We start from the raw sequence: 16,656 nt of genomic DNA on the forward strand, positions 1-16,656 counted from the left end.
GTTCGATCCCTGGCCACCGGCGAGGGTCCCACAAAAAACAAACAAACAAACAAAAAAAACCTCACAGTTCTCAGTAAATTCAATATAATAGAAATTTTAGAAACTACCAGGAAAAAAAAAGGTGCTTGTATGGGAATAACAGCAAGGTCCTATACCAAGATATTTTTAAATTTATTTTGAATTTTTATCAAAAATACAAAGAATACAAATTTCATGATTATTTTCCAAAGACACCAAATGTTTTTTTAACATAATTTGCTCTTAGGAACACTTTTGAAATTGACAGTAATTTAAAATAAGTACAAGAAAAAAAGTCACACAGACCAAATTCCAAGCATCTTGAGTTTAGCCACCAGCTAGCTATACTCTTTTCCAAAGGCATCCTTGGAGGATTTAAAGAGTTGATGAAACTGCTCCTAATGAACAGCAGTGAATACTATTTCAGCCCTTAAGCCCAGATAAGTCATTTCTGGGGCTGTTTTTTAATATGGGGGATCCCAGTTGATAGCATAGATACCCCAGGACAAGACATTACTACTAGATTATTAGTTTTGAAAGTTCTGACCCTTTGTTTAACTACCAAATACTTACTTGCTAAAGCAAACCATACCCAGGAAAACAAAGGCTGTGAGGATATTTAAGACAACAGGTTATCACATACTTTCTCTTTCACAAGGTGTGAGAGCACTTGGGAAACTAAGGAATTAATATGAAGTAAGCAAGCACACATTTATTTAGGAAGAGTAAAGCTGTGGACGAGTAACAGATGAAACCAGGCCCTGAAGCAGCCACTTGAGGCTGATGCCGAGGCCGAGAGCCCCAGGACGGAGGCGCCAGGTGGGGCCCTCTCCAGCAGCCTCAGCTGCTGATGCTCCATTTGGTTAGCAGGGGGTCACCAGGAAGGGGCCCACTTGGCATAAGGAAGCTTCCAACTTTGTCCTTAATTGGTTAACTTAAAAACTTAGTCATCTTCAAGTAAAGAGTTTCTGAAGCCAGAGGATGAAAGGCAGGGCTTTTCTCGCCCTGTAGCCATTCCCCATTGCCTCCTCGAGTGAAGATAACTCCTTTGCTACTTGTTTCAAAAGCATGTGAAAGCTTCCCAGTGACCCGGAACACTAACAGGTAACTTTTTTCCAACCGTGTATATTACACCCCCATTTAACACCTTTTTGAGCTCTGAATTGACTTCAACTGACTAGAAAAAGGGTGCTTTTCTGTAACAGTCTGAAATGGTAATCACTCAGGTTTTTTGTTTTTAAAATCTTTTTCCCAACAACTTCCTCCAGGGGGAGAGTAGAAGGAAAAGGTGAAGTAACAGAGAGAAAATGAACCAGGGCTTTGCAGAGCCACTCACTTGACAGGTCCTGCCAAACTACAGAATACCGGGACAGCCCAGTAAATGTCCGTTTTCCTCTTCATGCCACCTTCAGTGGTTTTCCTGTTTTAAGCGCCAACTCAAGTTGTAGCCACAAACTTGGCATGGTGGGGATTGTGCTGATCAGTCAATCTCAGTGATGCTGGGACTAACAATTGCTAAGCGTGGCTCTGCAGCATCATGGCGGGTGCAGTTGCTGCCTCCAAGAATGAGGGACAGGGAGTGATGGGACAGCAGGTGCAGTATGTCGACGCCTTGTCTGCAGACACTGGCTTGGTGAAACATGAACCGGCCACTCGGTGAGTTCCCAGGAGAAGGAAAGAAACAAGCGGAGAGCTCGTTATGCTGCTAGGCAAGAGCTGCCCTCTGCTCCAAAGCTGCTCACTGGCAAGAAAGGAGTGGGGAAGACGTAACTGCAGGACACCAAACACGAAACACACATGCGCACTGTCGGCCAGGCCTTCTGAAGAGCAGAGTGGGTGCAGAATCCAAAACTGATCCGGGTTCGTACCCCGGGTGTGGCGCTTGAAGGGGGTGGGGTGACCTGGATCCTGAGGTCCTAGGATCCATGTGGGTTTCGGTGGCTGCCAGGGCTTGGCTCACTCCAGTTTTTTGGCAGGCACCCGGGTCCGAGCGATAATGATGGGCACCACGGCCAGGGAGCCAATGAAGAGGGCCCACAGGGGCCGGTAGAAGAGCCAGCCAGCAGCCACGGTCAGCAAGGTCAGCGAGGTGGCCACACAGAAGGCAAAGGCTTTCAGGCCAATGTTGACCAGGTCTCGGAAGATGGGGAACCAGTCCACTGCGGGGGAGAGAAAGGCAGTGAGGCCACCATGCTCTGTTTCACGAGGTCAGCAATGGCTCCTGCCTCCAGACAAGGCTGGACCCTGGCTGCAGGTGGGTAAGGGGAGAAAGGGTAATAGTGGAAAGCAGACCCCCTCCCTAGGGAGAGCTGGAAGATCCAGAAGAGCAGGAAGCTGTGTGGTTGGGCATCCAGCACTGTGAGAAGGCAGGGAAGTGCTTTCTAAACTTGGCCTGTTCACGCACACTCACCAAGGAGCAGTGCCGTTATCAGCAGGGCCCAGAGACTGGCCCAATAGGATAAAATCTAGAATCCAATTGAACCCACCTGGAATTACTCTGTTCTTGGCCTGCCCAGCCTTTCTATCCAGCCTTCCCAGATTGGCATTTTGTACTGCTATCCACTGGGGATCATCACTCAATTGCCAGGGGGCCCCAGATCCCACTGCCACTGGGCCTGCAGAGCAAACTCTGGTGCCCTGTCCTTTCTGTAAAGCCCCCCAAAGGCCACCTTGTGGCACCTCTTGCTCTAGTTCCATGTGGCCCCTGTGCCTCTTGGGCCCTCAAAATAAGCAAGAGTTCATGGTGTTGGCTACCACCTCATCCAGCCCTCACATCCACCTCTAAGACGGCACTATTCTCAACCTCCTTTGACCACAAGGTCACGGAGGCCCAGGGAGTTCAACTCGCCTTAAGTCCAACAGCTAGAAAGCCTCCAAGACTGTCTGAGCCAAGCTCATAGCCATTGCTGAGCCTGAAAGGACAGGGGCCTTGTTTGTCCTAGGGGGGGCCCAGGGCCTAGAGCAATGTCTTGTGCACAGCAGGCCCCCAGACAGTTTTTGCAGAAGGCACAGAGGGATGAATGAATGCTCCTGCACTGCAGTTTCCTGAAGGTTCTACCTGCACTCTGGATCCCTCCCCGCTAGGTTCTGTCCTGAGTGTGGAGCACCCACATTCCAGGAAAGAGCATCAGAGGACCAGATGGTCAGAGACTCAAAGAAGGGCCCGGTGAGACAGCCACAACCTCATCTCCACCAGGGGAAGCTGAGCCTGTGCAGAGGGAACACGGGGGTTCTGCTTAAATTCTGGTCTCTCCTGAATGGTTCCCAAGAAGCACCATTTGGATGCTTTCTAGGAGGCCCTGGAGGTAAGGTCCTTCCCTTCCTGTGCCTCAGCTTCCCCATCTGTAAAATGAAGGTGGTGGTCCCCAGCTCTGACAGCCTGGCATGTACAGCTGCCAAACCACTGCTTGGCTGGAAAGGGCAGTGGGGAGAATTGCTATTGGGGCGTAATGAGGGCTGGACAGAACCATCTGCTTGCACAAGGACGTGCTGGGGCAAAGGCTCAGGAGGAAAGCCATGCTCCCAGGTCCAGTTAGGCCCAGCACTTCCTCATCACCCTGGGCTCAGCCCTGGGCCTGGCTGGGTCATCCCTGGCGATGCCAACCTCACATGGCGAGAGCAGCCTGGTAACCTCCCCTGTGCGTGAGAGGCTGGCTGCCCCAAATCTAGCCCAGGTCTCAGGGAGGGGAAGGACCCATAACAGGTCCTACGTACTTCCTATCTGCAAACATTTTACAAAAATCTGCTCAACAGGAGTGAGGTAATAGAAGCTTAGAGGCAGGGCCTGCCCAGCTGTGCAGAGCTGACCTCACAGACTGCAGATGCAGGGCTGCCTTGCCAAGAAGCCCGCCTGCCACTCCCCAGGCTCTTCTGTTGGAAGAGCAAGCTGAGGACACATGGATGGAGGGAGTCAGCACCTCAGGTCCCAGATACTAGACCTGCCTCCTGGGGATCAGCCCTGCCCCCACCTCCTGGAAGCATCTATCTCTTCTGCCTGCCTTCCTCGGCCCACTGCTCCCAAAGCCAGAGCAGCAGAGGGGGGCTAAGGCTGGTCTCTGCCCCAGGCAGCACCCCACAGGCTGGGAGGCTGACGGCCCACTACGTGAGAAGCAGTGGAGGTAGTGGGGTTGCAGGAGGGTGGGTGAGATCACCTCACACCTACCCAAGGTATAGACGATCCGTGTCATGAGATTGAGGCCCATAAACATGGCCATCCAGCCAGCAGCGCGCAGGCCCCAAGTCTTCAAGGAGTTGCTCTTCTGTTCTCTACGAAACACCTCCTGCAGGAAAGGGAGTCATGTCTCAGAGAGTTGCCTGCTGACCCACTTGCAGGGCAGGTGATCAGGGGCTGTGCCAACCAAGGAACCACTGGACATGCTGAACAGACCAGTAGGAGGAAAGGCACATTGGCTACCATGTCTGGCTGCCCCTGCCACTGGGCACAGCACAGAACCAGCCACAGAGCTTAGTGGCAGGGACGGGCCCTCTTCACATCAGAGCCCTCCTCCTTTTTTTTTTAAGATTTATTTTTTTATTTATACAAGCACTGGGTACAGTCAGAAGTGCAGGAGGGTGAGAGAATTCACCAAACCAGAGCGGGGGGCACAGCAGGCAGAAGGACCGAAGTACACTGCTGAGGGGAGCAGCGGGCAGCAGGAGAGGTCTGCGCGCCATGTGGGACCCTCCTCCAGTGGCCGGGGAGCAGCCGGGAATCGAACCAGCTGCGGGCAGCTTCACAACCCAGCGTTCAACCGCTGAGCCACCAGGGAGGCCCAGAGCCCTCCTCCTTTGAGAACCCTGGGGCCACTGCCCTCCTCCCACTCAAGACTCCTTCACAGTCTTGAGCCAGATAAGCATGCTGGCCATGGAGGGATGCTTCCTGTCTGTGCCCCTTCATCTTGGACGCTCTTTTCACAGCCCCGGGAAGCTCCCTCCAGAACAGCTTCTCAGGCTGCTCCCTCCCAGTCTTGTTGCTGTTCTTCACCTCCTGCTTTCTGCCTGTTTGTCCATCCATCCGCTTAGCGCTAAAATCCTTTCGCTTCTTCAGTCTACACTCTCCAGGGAAACCCATCCACATGCCAGTGCTCCCAGTTAAAGCTACAGCTCTGACACCTTTCTGGGTCTCACCTGGGGCTCCATCACCTATGTGACTCTCCACTCAATGTGTTGGCAGGTCTGACACCGACCCCCAGCCTCCACGTCAGCAAATGCTATACCCTCACCCACATGCAGCAGAAACCTGGGTGTCACATCTGGCTTGTCCCGCCCCTCACCCCCTCCCACCCACGTGGTCAGCAAGTTCTGGTAACACTTTGGGGGTCTGTCCACGTTTCCCCAACTCTTCCTCTTCACAGTTACCCCTCACCCATGCTGAAACCGTCTTTCATAGGGACCCTGCTGTTACCTCCTCCCATGGACCTCCCTGCTTCCACCACCTACCCGCCCACACCGCCTTCTCTGCACAGCAACCTGCAAGGCCCTGACCCCAGCACCCCGCCTTGGGCTGCCAGTCCTGCCCCAGGGCCTTGCACATGTGGGCGCTCTGCCTAAAGCATGTTTGCCCAGCCCTGCCTGGCCCACTCCTACTCATTCTTTCAGTCTTGGCCCAAGTGACATTTCAGAGCCGCCCTGGCCCTAATCTCACGCAGGCTCCCTTTCCCTATCAGTGACAGCAGCTAACATGTGTTGCTGCTGTGGAGCAGCTTCTATCCTCAGTGCTTCACGAGTTCCCATTTCATCCTCAAAATGATATGATGACAGGGGCACATTCATCTCTAGGGCACAGCAGGAGAACTGAGGCTCTGGAAGGGTAAGTAATGTGTGCCAGGTCTCACCCCAGTGGTTAAGTAAGCTGTAGGCACCAGTGCTCTGTCAGAACCTTCTCTCCTGGGGGGTTATCTGAGCCCCAAGCCATAACACCTCTCTCTGAGAGCAGCTCTGAGACCTGCAGGAGGCCTCCTAATTTTAGAAAGTCCTCACGGGGCTGAGAGGTGCTGGAGGAGAGGGTGACTCACAGTGCCCGCCCAGCAGGCTGGGAGGTGGCAGCCCCACCCCCAGGTTGGGAACCAGGCTCCTAGGCTTAGGTTGACCACACCCTCATCCCAGTCAGATAAGGGAGGGGCGCGGCTCCCGGATCACCGTACCCCCTGGGGCTGGGGGTTCAAGTGAGAGGAATGACAGCTGAGGGCCTAATAACAGGTGAAAGGGTCACAGCTACTCCCTGGCACCCACGTGCCTTTTCCTTTCTAGCCCTTCTGGGTACAAAGTCCCATTCTGGCCAGTACAGAATGTCCCACCAGTGACACATAGTGCTCATCAACAATGTAGTAAAAATGGGAATTTTCTGTTAAAGAGCAACCTCCCCTTCCCAGAGCAGGGAGGCTAAGTTCAAGGCATGCAACTGACCAGATCCGCACTCTTGTCCTTGGGGCTCAGGTGTACAATGGCCCTCCCATCTCACAGATGGGGAAGGCCATCTGCAGGGCACTCGTCCTCGCTCACCTGCCCCTGGGACTCATAGTTCGGATTCCTTCACTGGCCCCCCACCAATGTTCCTAATGCAGCAGCACCCCTCCAAAGGCGCCTCCACCCTCAAGCAGGTTCACCCCCCGCCCCTCTTCTCTGGGCAGTGGCCACACCATTGCTCCAGGTGTCCATGACTCAGTGAGCCCGTCTGATGGCCACTCTTGCCTGAACTACCTGAACCTGAACCTGAACCTTCTCTCTCTTCATTTGAGACACAGCAAATTTAAGTCAGAGAGGCCTGCAGCCACTGTCCAAAAGACTTTCTGTGATGGGGTACATTCATCTCAGAGCCTCTACCTCCCCTTTAAAACACTCAATATAGAGGCCCTGACTTACTTGTTTTTGGATGGATCTCTCTTCCCAAGATGAAGGGGAGGAGCCTGTTCTGCTCACTGTTCTGCCCTCAGTGCCCAGCACCATCAGCACACATGGGGAGATTGTGCCCATTTCTTTTTCTTGCCTCATTCTATGGGCCATGATCACTAGTAGCAAGAGCTCGTTAAATAACCACGAGATGGCAGTGGAAGGCATGCACAAGGGGCAGCAGCAGCTCACCTCTGCTGAGAAGTCCCCATGATGCAGGAGAAGCAAGGTGTCCCCAGACTTGGTGGAATATGGGCCCAGCTGGTCACCCCGCTGTCGGGCAATCACGGTGACCTGGTCAAAGAATTCTGTATTAGAGCTGAGGCAGGTGATCAGCCCAGGCGGTCCCAGTATCCTCCAGCCAGGGAGTGAGTGGGAGACCTGCCACCCCAGATCTTTGGCTGAGCTGCTGCATTCACAGTTCTAGGGAGGCTCCTGGGTGGCAGCAGAGGCCGAGGTGGGACTGCACATGACAGGCTGAGGAATGAAGACCAAGTATTTACAGAGCAAAAAATGGGGGCTGGGACAAAGGATGCATGTGATTGGAAGAACTCTCATTAGGCATCGTTAGGAGATCCTTCTAGACACAGAGGTCCACAGGATGGCTGTCGGACAGGGGTCCCTGAAATATGTAGGCCTGACTATGGGAGTGTGAGCACCGGCATGCACTTCTTAGAGGGAGGGCCAGAGCACTCACAACACTGTCCAGGGTATTGAGTCCAGGGGGTTTAGGAAGCCCTGACCGTGTCTACCCGGGGTAAGCCAAATTACCACATGAGCTGGGCCCAGGTCAGGGTGATCGCCGCTCAGCCCTGCATAGGAAAAGGAGACTCGCAGGTCTCCGACCTAGGGGTAGGAAAAGAAGAAGAATGAGTGAGGCAGGGAGCAGTAAGTCTGGCTTCACAGCACATGGAATCCTCTGCCCAGGTGGTCCTGTCACATAGAGCGCCTCGCCCCTCCAACTGCATTTGCTAAGTACAGCTGTGAATTCAACTGAAATGAATAAAAGTTTTAAGTAGAAAATGGACTCCTGTGTGTTGTCAGGAAGGAAGAAGGGAGTGGGGTGCTCAAAGGGTCCCCTTTGTACCTCTGGATACTTGGGGTTTTCACTGTGATAGAAATAGTCTCCTCGACGAATGATGTCGACATGTGGGTCCTCCAGCTTGGAAAGGCTCAGCGGCTTGAAATTGTCAACTTTGTCAATGAGGCCTGAGAGAATCTTGTGGTTAGAAACAACGGTGTGCCCACTGAATACCCCTCCATCCGCAACCCCTCACCCTGAGAGTCTTCACCACGCTCCATACATGTCTCCCAGCAGGGCTGCCTCCTCCTAGCTTACCTCTTCAGGGTCTTTGTACTCAGAGCGCCCTTCTCCAAACCTATCCCCTCCATGTTGCCAGGAAGCCTTCCGTCTCCTCCCCCCGAGTGACCACAGCTCTAAGCGTGGCCTTAGCCCTGTGCCCATTCTGCCTCAGATTGGTTCTGCGTCCAAGCCGGCTCCACTGCAGCACAGACTGTACTTGTGGCCAGGACTGGCTGGCACAGCAGGACTAGCTGAGCAGCACAGTGGCTAGGCAGACAGGCCCAGCCCTGGATCACTGGGCTTCCTCCTTCACCTTTCTACTGAGACCCTAAGTGTCATCTCTCCCATCTGCCCGGGTCAGGCCCAGGGACAGAGGCCTAGGAGCTGGTGTGGCTAATGGTGATACCCTATCCCTTGAAAGCATCTTTTGGGGTCACTGGGGTGTGATGAACCATCTGCTCCCTGGCCCAGCACTGGACATGGGGAAGAGCTCAGAGCTGGATGCCTAGGAGCAGTCTCCAAGATTATTGGTTTCTGAGGAAGAGCTCTGGGCTGTCTGGTCAGAACAGGCGGTACTTGGAAGTCCTCTGGAACAATCCAGGTCTCAGAGGAACCTCATCCATGTGGGGTGTTCTACATGAGTCCCTGTCGTCTGGGGATGTGCTGGTCCAAAGCAAGATGCTCTGGGAACTGTGCTGACTATCCAGGGCAGTGGGGGCCCCTTTAGCCCTCTGAGGCTTGAGTTCCGGAAGAGCCCTACTAGCTTACCTGCAGGGACCCGAGACTTACCTGCTGAGAGGAAAAAGCGGCCAATTTGGACAAAGGGGGCTGTTGCCGTGAAGGACTCCACTGCCATGGCACTGTGGGGGGGTGGGCGGGCAAGGGGAGCCATCTGTGAGGTGGGCACCAGTGGGGTGCAGTCTGGTAGTGCTGGGCAAGGAGCCCACTCAGGTGGCTGCTACAAGTCTAGCCAGTCTAGCACTGAGACACCTTGTCCTTACTCCACTTGCTCCACCCCCTGGACACCAGTCTCCCTGGACCTGGGCTCCTCGTTCTGTATCCTTTTCCCCAGAGCTACACACCCTCCTGCCCAGACCCCTCCCAGCCTGCCCCGGCCCACCAGCAGCTGTCAGATGAAACTACTATGGACTTCACGCCCTCCCTGACCTCCCCCAGTCCCAGGGACATCCAAAATCCACGGTGCACATTCCAGCCCGTCCTGGCACAGCCCTGCCCATCACTACAAGCAGCCCACCCTACAGCTACACTCCAGGGCATGCCATTCATCACCCCATCCCTGTGCTCACCTCCCTCCGCCAAAACTTCAGAAGACCTTAGGAAGGCCTTTCCTGATTATCCTCCCAGCCTCAGCGCTGTTCATGACACACTTCCCTCAAACTGCCCTCAGGCAAATGTCTGCAGGCACCCAGCCCAGGTCTTATATTCCTGACTTGTCTGAGGGGAGTTTTTTGGGGCAGAGTTGGTCTTGCCTATGTGTTCCTTGTGTCCAGCACAGGAGCTGGCCTCAGAACCACATTCCACATTTTCGTCAATTCAACCCCATGACTCAGTTGAAAAAGCCAAGGCTGGCAATGCCAGGCAAGGCTGCACACACGCCCAGGGCCCAGCTCTCACCTGGGGTTTTTGTGGCCAATCTCGCGATCAAAGTTTCTGCTATTGACGATTTCTGACTTCCATTCAGTGTCTGTCGTGGGGAGAAGGAATAGCGCTGAAACCATAGTAAGAGTGGCCACAGGTCTGAGGCCTGAGTCCTCTTATCCAAATCCATGACCCCTCAGGTGCTGAAGGAGCAGCTTCTGGAGCCTGGCTGGATGCATGGGAGAAGAGCTGAGCCCACAGACCACGTGAGCACAGGCATCAGCTGCAGGCCTGGGAGTGGCGGGGGTGGGGGCAGGGCAGGGTAAGGCTACTCACTGTAGGAGTACTTCCGCTCCGTCTTCACCTGCCCGTCCTCCGTGTACTCCCTGCAGGGACAGTACAGGCAGTCCGGTCAGCCCCTCACACCTAGGCCATTCCCATCTCTAAGCATCTCTAGTTGAAAGCAACTTGGAGTCACCGGGTCAGACTCCCCAAGTGGAGCAGCCCTTGTCCACACCCAGACACAGGGCACTTACTCTGGGGCAGCCAGCTGTCCTTGAAGCCCTGACTGGAAAAAAGCACTATCTCACCCTGAGCTGAATCTGCTTCTACCTGGCTTGTACCAGGGGTCACAGCCCCACCTCTGGGCTCAGAGATCTGGCTGCACCCCCTTCTCCAGGGCAGCCCCAGGGAAGGTACCTTATACCTGCCCTTCTCCAGGCTGAGCTGCCTTTGTCTCCCCATCCTATGTGGCTCAGGTGGGGCTGACCCCACTCCAGCTCCAGCTGACCCCAGTCTGGCCCTGTAGCTCCTGTTAGAGTGGACAGGACACATGCTGGGAGCCCGCCTGCCCTCACAGGCGAGGAGACGGAACCCACATGGGAGGGCATTGCTCGCAGTCAGATTCCTGCCTCAAGTATGGGTGTCCCTAGAACTTCCCAGAGAAGGGAAGCTGTTCTGAGCTGGATTTCTACCACCTCCAAACAGAAGATGATTGGCTAATTACTTTGGGATATTTTGACAATTTTCTCATAGGAAGATTTTACATTTTAAATTTCAGAAGTCTCAGGGCCTCCCCATAGCACAGTGGCTGAGTGCTGGGTTGCAAAGCTGCCCGCAGCCTCTGCAGCGCCGGTTCGATCCCCGGCCACCAGGTGAGGGTCCCACATGGCGCGCAGACCTCTCCTGCCGCCTGCTGCTCCCCTCAGCAGTGTACTTCATCAGTCTGCCTGCTCTGCTCTCCACTCTGACTCTGGTGAATTCTCTCACCCTCCCGTGCTTCTGACTGTACCAGTGCGCGTATAAATAAATAAATAAATAAATAAATAAATCTTAAAAAAAAAAAAAATTCAGAAGTGTCAAAATGAAAGCCATTTCCATTTTATCCTAACATCTATATCTCCTTTATCTTTATCCCCAACTGCTTTTTTGACCTCCTGGCACCTCACCTGGACTCCTCAGTTTCTACCCACTGGTACATCTCCACGTGCCGCTTCAGCTTCACGGCTGGGAGGTGGACACCATAGTTTGGATCAGATAAAAGCTGTAAAAAGAATCGAGCAAACAAACAAGATACATAAAGAACAAGACTCCTATTAGTCCAGAATCCCTGGCTTGGGGAAGGCTGGCTTAGAAATGAACAGGTATAGAGAACAGGAAAGGAGTGGTGAGTGTGCCAATGCTGTGTGCTAGAGAACCTCAGGATGCCACCTGCCCCAAATTCCCAGCACCCAGCACCTGTGACCACGAGGTGTGACCTCACAGAAGAGGCTCCGGTTGCACTGAGATGTGAGCAACAACAGAGGATTCAGCGTTCAAACAGGAGAGGCCTGATAACCAGAGAACTTGTGTAGCCTTGCACCAGACACACATGCTAATCACAATTCTTTCAGCACCTATTTGTAAAGCTCACACTGTGTGCCAGGCACTCGTCAGGTCAGCTACTTAATCCCTCCAAGTGTTCAACACTGGCCCCCGAGTTTGTTACAATTATTCTGCCTATTTTACAGGTGAAGCTGCTGAGACTCAGGAGTGATGGGTCTACACATCCACTGATTGGTGGAGTTGGCGTTCACACCAAATGTGTCCACTAACCATGTTTAACATCCTCAACCATACAATACCCAGTGGTGTGCCCCATGTTTCTGACTGGTCAGCAACCACTGTCAAACTTACCTTGGACGTCCGCAGAGCCCCAATGATGTGCACCAGCCTCCCCTCATTCTCTGGGGCCACGCTGTGGATGCTGTCGGGGGATACCACAAGCGAGAGCCCCTCGGCCAGGGAGGTTGCCGTCTTCAACGCACGACCCTGTGACCAAGGAGGGGTGAGCTTGCAGTGGCTCAGGTGTAGGCTGTACTACCATGCTCATTCGGCGCACGGGGCCGGCTGCGGTCTCAGAAGGACTGCGACTGGCCTACCCCTCATACAGCTAAAAACTGGGGTCTAACAAGTGGTCGGGTGGCGTCTGCAATTTTGGATTCCTGCTTTCCCAGCAGCCTCTTCTCAAAGCGCCATCGACTCAGCACTGCTCCCGTGGTGGGGACAGCTGGTGCTTCTGCCTCCCTATGCCCCACCCCCATTTTTCTTTGGCTTCTCCTCTGCTCCCTTACTCTCAGTTCATGAGGTTTGCACAGTTGATCTGCTGTCCAAATCATGTGACCCAAGTCTTGCCATTAGAACATGTGTCCAATGACCAGAGGCACTGGTTCAGAGAGGACTGTACCCAAGCCAAGCTCTCCCTGCCACGTTTGCTTAACTTATTGGGAAAGAGATGGTTCCCCCCTTTTCTCTGGGTTTGCTAAGCTGGTTGCAAGTGGCCCTGGAGTTGCTGGGCCATATGTGCCTCTACAAAGCAAAGAAAAAAAAATTCACAACAGAGAAAAACAGCCACTAGATGAAGAAATGGAGACTGCTGGTGGCCCAGCATGAACACCTGGATCCAACCATGCCCAAAGCTGGCCATATAAGCGGCATGTGAGCCACTTATGCCAGTGGCAAGGTGGGTCATCACAGAAAGAATTCTTTAAAACCTAAGCCATTATGACCAAATCCAGTCTCTGCTGCCTGTGTTCCCAGACTCTGTGGGGGGCCTATGCTCTGTACAGAGGGATCCCAGCATCATACCTCATTGCTGAAGATTAAGTAGAAGGAGAGCAGGAAGGTCATGAGTCCCACAAACATCCCACCGGAGGTCTCACTCAGCCGCTCCAGGAAGCCTGGCTGGGGGTCCGTTGTAATTTTCATATGTTCTCTCTTGTTACTTGTATTGGAATACTGAGAAAAAGACATTTTAGAAAATTAGAGCAACAATTCATTTTTTGTTTGTTTTTAAAAGATGTATTTATTTATGCATAGAAGAACTGGGGTGTGGGGGGTGAGAGGATTTACCAGACACAGAACAAGGGGAACAGAACAAGCAGATCTACTGAAATACAGTGCTGAGGGGAGCAGTGGGCAAGAGAGGAGGTTGTGCCATGTAGGTTAGCTCCCTGGCCGGGATCAAACTTATGTTGCAGTAGCTGATGATAGCTTGAGAGCGCTGTGTCTTTAACCCCTGTGCCACGAGGGAAGCCCCAACAATTTAGTTTTTTTAAGTAAGCTGAATTTTGAAACATGCACAGATACCAAATTACATGATAACAATGGAACGATCAGTCATATATTGATAGCATGAACTCTCTTCTATCCAGAGCCTTTGGTAGCATCATGCTTCTGAGGTTAATGGACACAGTGGAATGTATCAGTAATCAGGTCCTTTTTATAGTTGATTAGGGCTCTATTTAGAGTGCACTACATTTGTTGATTCATTCACCGTTGGATGGTTATCTTGGTTGTTTCTACTTCTAAGTTATTATGAACAATGCTTCCAATAAAATTCATGTGAGAGGCCTTTTGTAGACATGAGCTTTCATTTCCCATGGGTATCAGGTATAGACTACAATTGAATTGTTGGACTAGAGGCAGGATATGTGTTTTTAAAGAAATTTCTGGACTATTTTACAAGAGGTTATTAAAGATATATTTTGAATTAAGTTTAACTTAATTCTGAGGCTTTCTGAGGGCCATGCTGGGCCCTGTGGGGTTACTTACAGAAGGGGTTGAAAGGCATTAGAGTTATCAAGACACAGCCACAAACAATGCCACACCATGTTGAATATCTAGTAACAAGGGTGGATCCAATGTTAAAGGACTGACCCTTTCCAGTTGGGAATCAAGGCAGTCTCCCTGGAGGAGGGGACATTTGAGTAGGATCTCAGAGATAGACCCTGGGGTAAGGGCATCCTGGGCGGGGGGAACTGTCTGAGCAACAGTGAGAAAGTAGGAAGTGGCTCTAGAGGAACAGTTGCCCATCTGCTCTGGCTGGGATGTAGAGACCAGTGGTGTGGGAACAAGGGCAGCTAGGCACTTCCACATGCGTTCATGGTAGGCCTCAAACTCCAGAGACAGCGGATTAGGCTTTGTGCAGCTCATAACAGAAGCATGGTTTGGAGTGAGTCCACTCTGATGAACAGTCTTGTTGTCAAGGACAAGAATCTACAGCCAGAAGGACTAGGTTTGAGTCTAGGCTCCACCACGTACCACCTATGGGAATTTAGGCAAGATCTCCTCTGTGATCCTCCATGTTTGCTGGGAACTTGGTCAGAATGTGAGCCAAGTGTATCATGTCTCACTGGCCTCCCCTAGATGGAAGGACATCTTCCTGTGCCTGTCTTCCTTGCCCTCAAGGCTATCTTTGGGCTCTCTATCTGGACACTGGCTCCTTGCACAATCCCAGCACTCTGGGCTCAGAAGCAATGGGCAATGAGGGTGGGAACACAGGTGGACACTTAGGCCCAGGAAATGGACAAACTGAGTTAGAATCCCAGCTCTGTCATTTATTTGCTGTGTAACCCTGAGTAAGTTGTTCTGCCTCTCTGATCCTGTTTTCTCGCTTATAAAATGAAGACAGAAATAGTACCTCCTTCACAGGACAATTGTTATACTGATTAAGATACTGATTAAGATTTCTGTTGCCTCCCTGCTCCACCCTACCATCTTCAGATCTCTCCTCCTCAACTACCTGGTGACTCCTACAAATGTGCACCCAAAGACTGGATGAATCAACAAAGGCTTGGCAGCAGAGGATATCCAAATTCATCTACATTCCTTAGTGAAGATTAGGTCCCAACATACCCAAGATGGCCTCTGACTACCAGGACCACCAGTCCTAGATTGTGAAGATAGAATTTTTTTTTAATGTACCAGGCATTGTATAAATCAGAATCTCAAACTTCAGAGCAATCAATTCCATGAGGAAATATAAACCCTGAGACATAGTCACTGAGACAAAAAAAAATCTGGATTTGTCTCCAGGTCTGCCTGATTTCAAAGTCTTCCATCTTCAGCACCTTTTGCAGGACACAGGCAGTTCGGCAAGTGCCTTGCTCTGCTGGGGAAGTTCCCCATTTTTAAACCATGGCGGTGGTGGTATGGGGTGGGCTGAAGTCCACATGCTGGGGGCAGGCTGATCTCTGGACCGCTCTCTCCCCTGGCAGAGCTGGGTCTCATGGCTCACCTCTGAGGTTTTTTGAGGTGTAGCATTCAAGTCTTCAAAGTTTCTTGGACAATTCTAACCAGGGGCAGAGTTCTAGGGCTGTGGGTAACACAAACCCTAGCTTCTCAGGCAGTGTGGGTGGCAGAGAGGATGCAGGGACAAGGAGGGGCCTGGAAGGTGGGTGTGACAGGCCAGGGGAGGGTAGCTAAGACACTGGGACTGGCTGGGCGCCCAGGCTGGCTCCTGAGGCACTTTCACAGAGGAGGGGGTGGTGAGTCACCAGCTTCACCCACACCCAGCACCCTGATGGGAGGTGCTGCTCCGTTTGTTGGGCTTAAATAGAAAGTTTCCAGGCCGACCAGGGGAGGAGAGGTCAGCAGCCCTGAGAAGGAAACCGCCTTCAGCCAGGGTCTCTAACCAAATCCACGCTAAGAGGAGGGTCCGCGGGAGGGAAACGCCCCCTCTCACCATCATCCTAGCTCTTTGGCTGCCAAACCAGCCCGACCCTTTGCAGCATCATGGCCTGCGTTTACACACGTCGCCCCTCCACGGGACAGCTGTGCCCGTGGTTGCTGGACAGCTCCCCCTGGGGTCAGCGTCCCACCCTTTCCTCGCCGACTGGTCTTTTCCCTGGGTTCTCTCAAATTTGAGAACCCCAAGGGCCCGGGCGGTACTGGGAATGAAAGGAGGGAGGTGGAAGGCGCCGCACACCGGTGAAGAGACCAGGCCGGAGCAGCACCTTAGTTTCTCCCCGCAGAGGCGCGACCCGGGGATGAGGTGGACAGGCTGAGGGAGATGAACAGCCGCTCTAGCGGCCGGAAGCCACGGGCACAGGCAAGCAGAGGGCTCCGGAAGGAGCAGGCTGCACGGACGACGGTCAGACCGGCAGACGGGACGTAGGCTCCCCCTCGGGAGCGAGGAGGCCCCGGGAGATGGGGGAGTCTGGGTGTGGCCCGACAGATCGGGAGACACTCACATTCGCGGCCATGGTGGGACCCGGCTCGCCGCTCCGCTTCGCTCTGCTCAGCTGGGAGATGAGTTTACGGCAGGAATGCGAAGTTCAGCTACCTTCTTCCTGCCCGAGAGCGGCGAAAATCCGCGCGCGGTCCAGAACTAGGAAGGAGGTGCAGAAGAGTCACCGCCCCAGTTTTTCTGCGTCTGTGAGCCGCAAGGACTCCTGGGAAATGAAGTCCGGGGTCCGGCGCTTTCTCCGCAGCGTTGCAACATGCCGGTACCTCAATGATGCGTCTGCGCATTGCAAGCCATCCTGGGAAATGTAGTTCATACAGCCTGGAGCGTGGTCAAGAGGCGC

General features: G+C 53.0%; 1 protein-coding gene across 1 annotated transcript; it reads right to left on the bottom strand.

Moving 5' to 3' along the window:
- Window positions 1-133: 133 nt before the first annotated feature.
- Window positions 134-16,523, bottom strand: TMEM43 (transmembrane protein 43). The gene is made up of 12 exons (XM_037523690.2): window positions 16,321-16,523; window positions 12,935-13,084; window positions 11,984-12,118; window positions 11,257-11,351; window positions 10,145-10,194; window positions 9,845-9,914; window positions 8,999-9,069; window positions 7,994-8,115; window positions 7,678-7,752; window positions 7,099-7,200; window positions 4,181-4,298; window positions 134-2,177 (listed from the first exon to the last, which is right to left on the bottom strand). The coding sequence occupies exons 1-12, from the start codon at window positions 16,330-16,332 to the stop codon at window positions 1,975-1,977; spliced, it is 1,203 nt and encodes a 400-aa protein (XP_037379587.1). The 5' UTR covers window positions 16,333-16,523; the 3' UTR covers window positions 134-1,974.
- Between the last annotated feature and the right edge of the window lie 133 nt (window positions 16,524-16,656).

The sequence above is a fragment of the Talpa occidentalis genome, unplaced genomic scaffold (assembly GCF_014898055.3).
Source record: "Talpa occidentalis isolate TD23 unplaced genomic scaffold, MPIMG_talOcc4v2.1 talOcc4.10, whole genome shotgun sequence".
NCBI classification, from domain to species: Eukaryota; Metazoa; Chordata; class Mammalia; order Eulipotyphla; family Talpidae; genus Talpa; species Talpa occidentalis.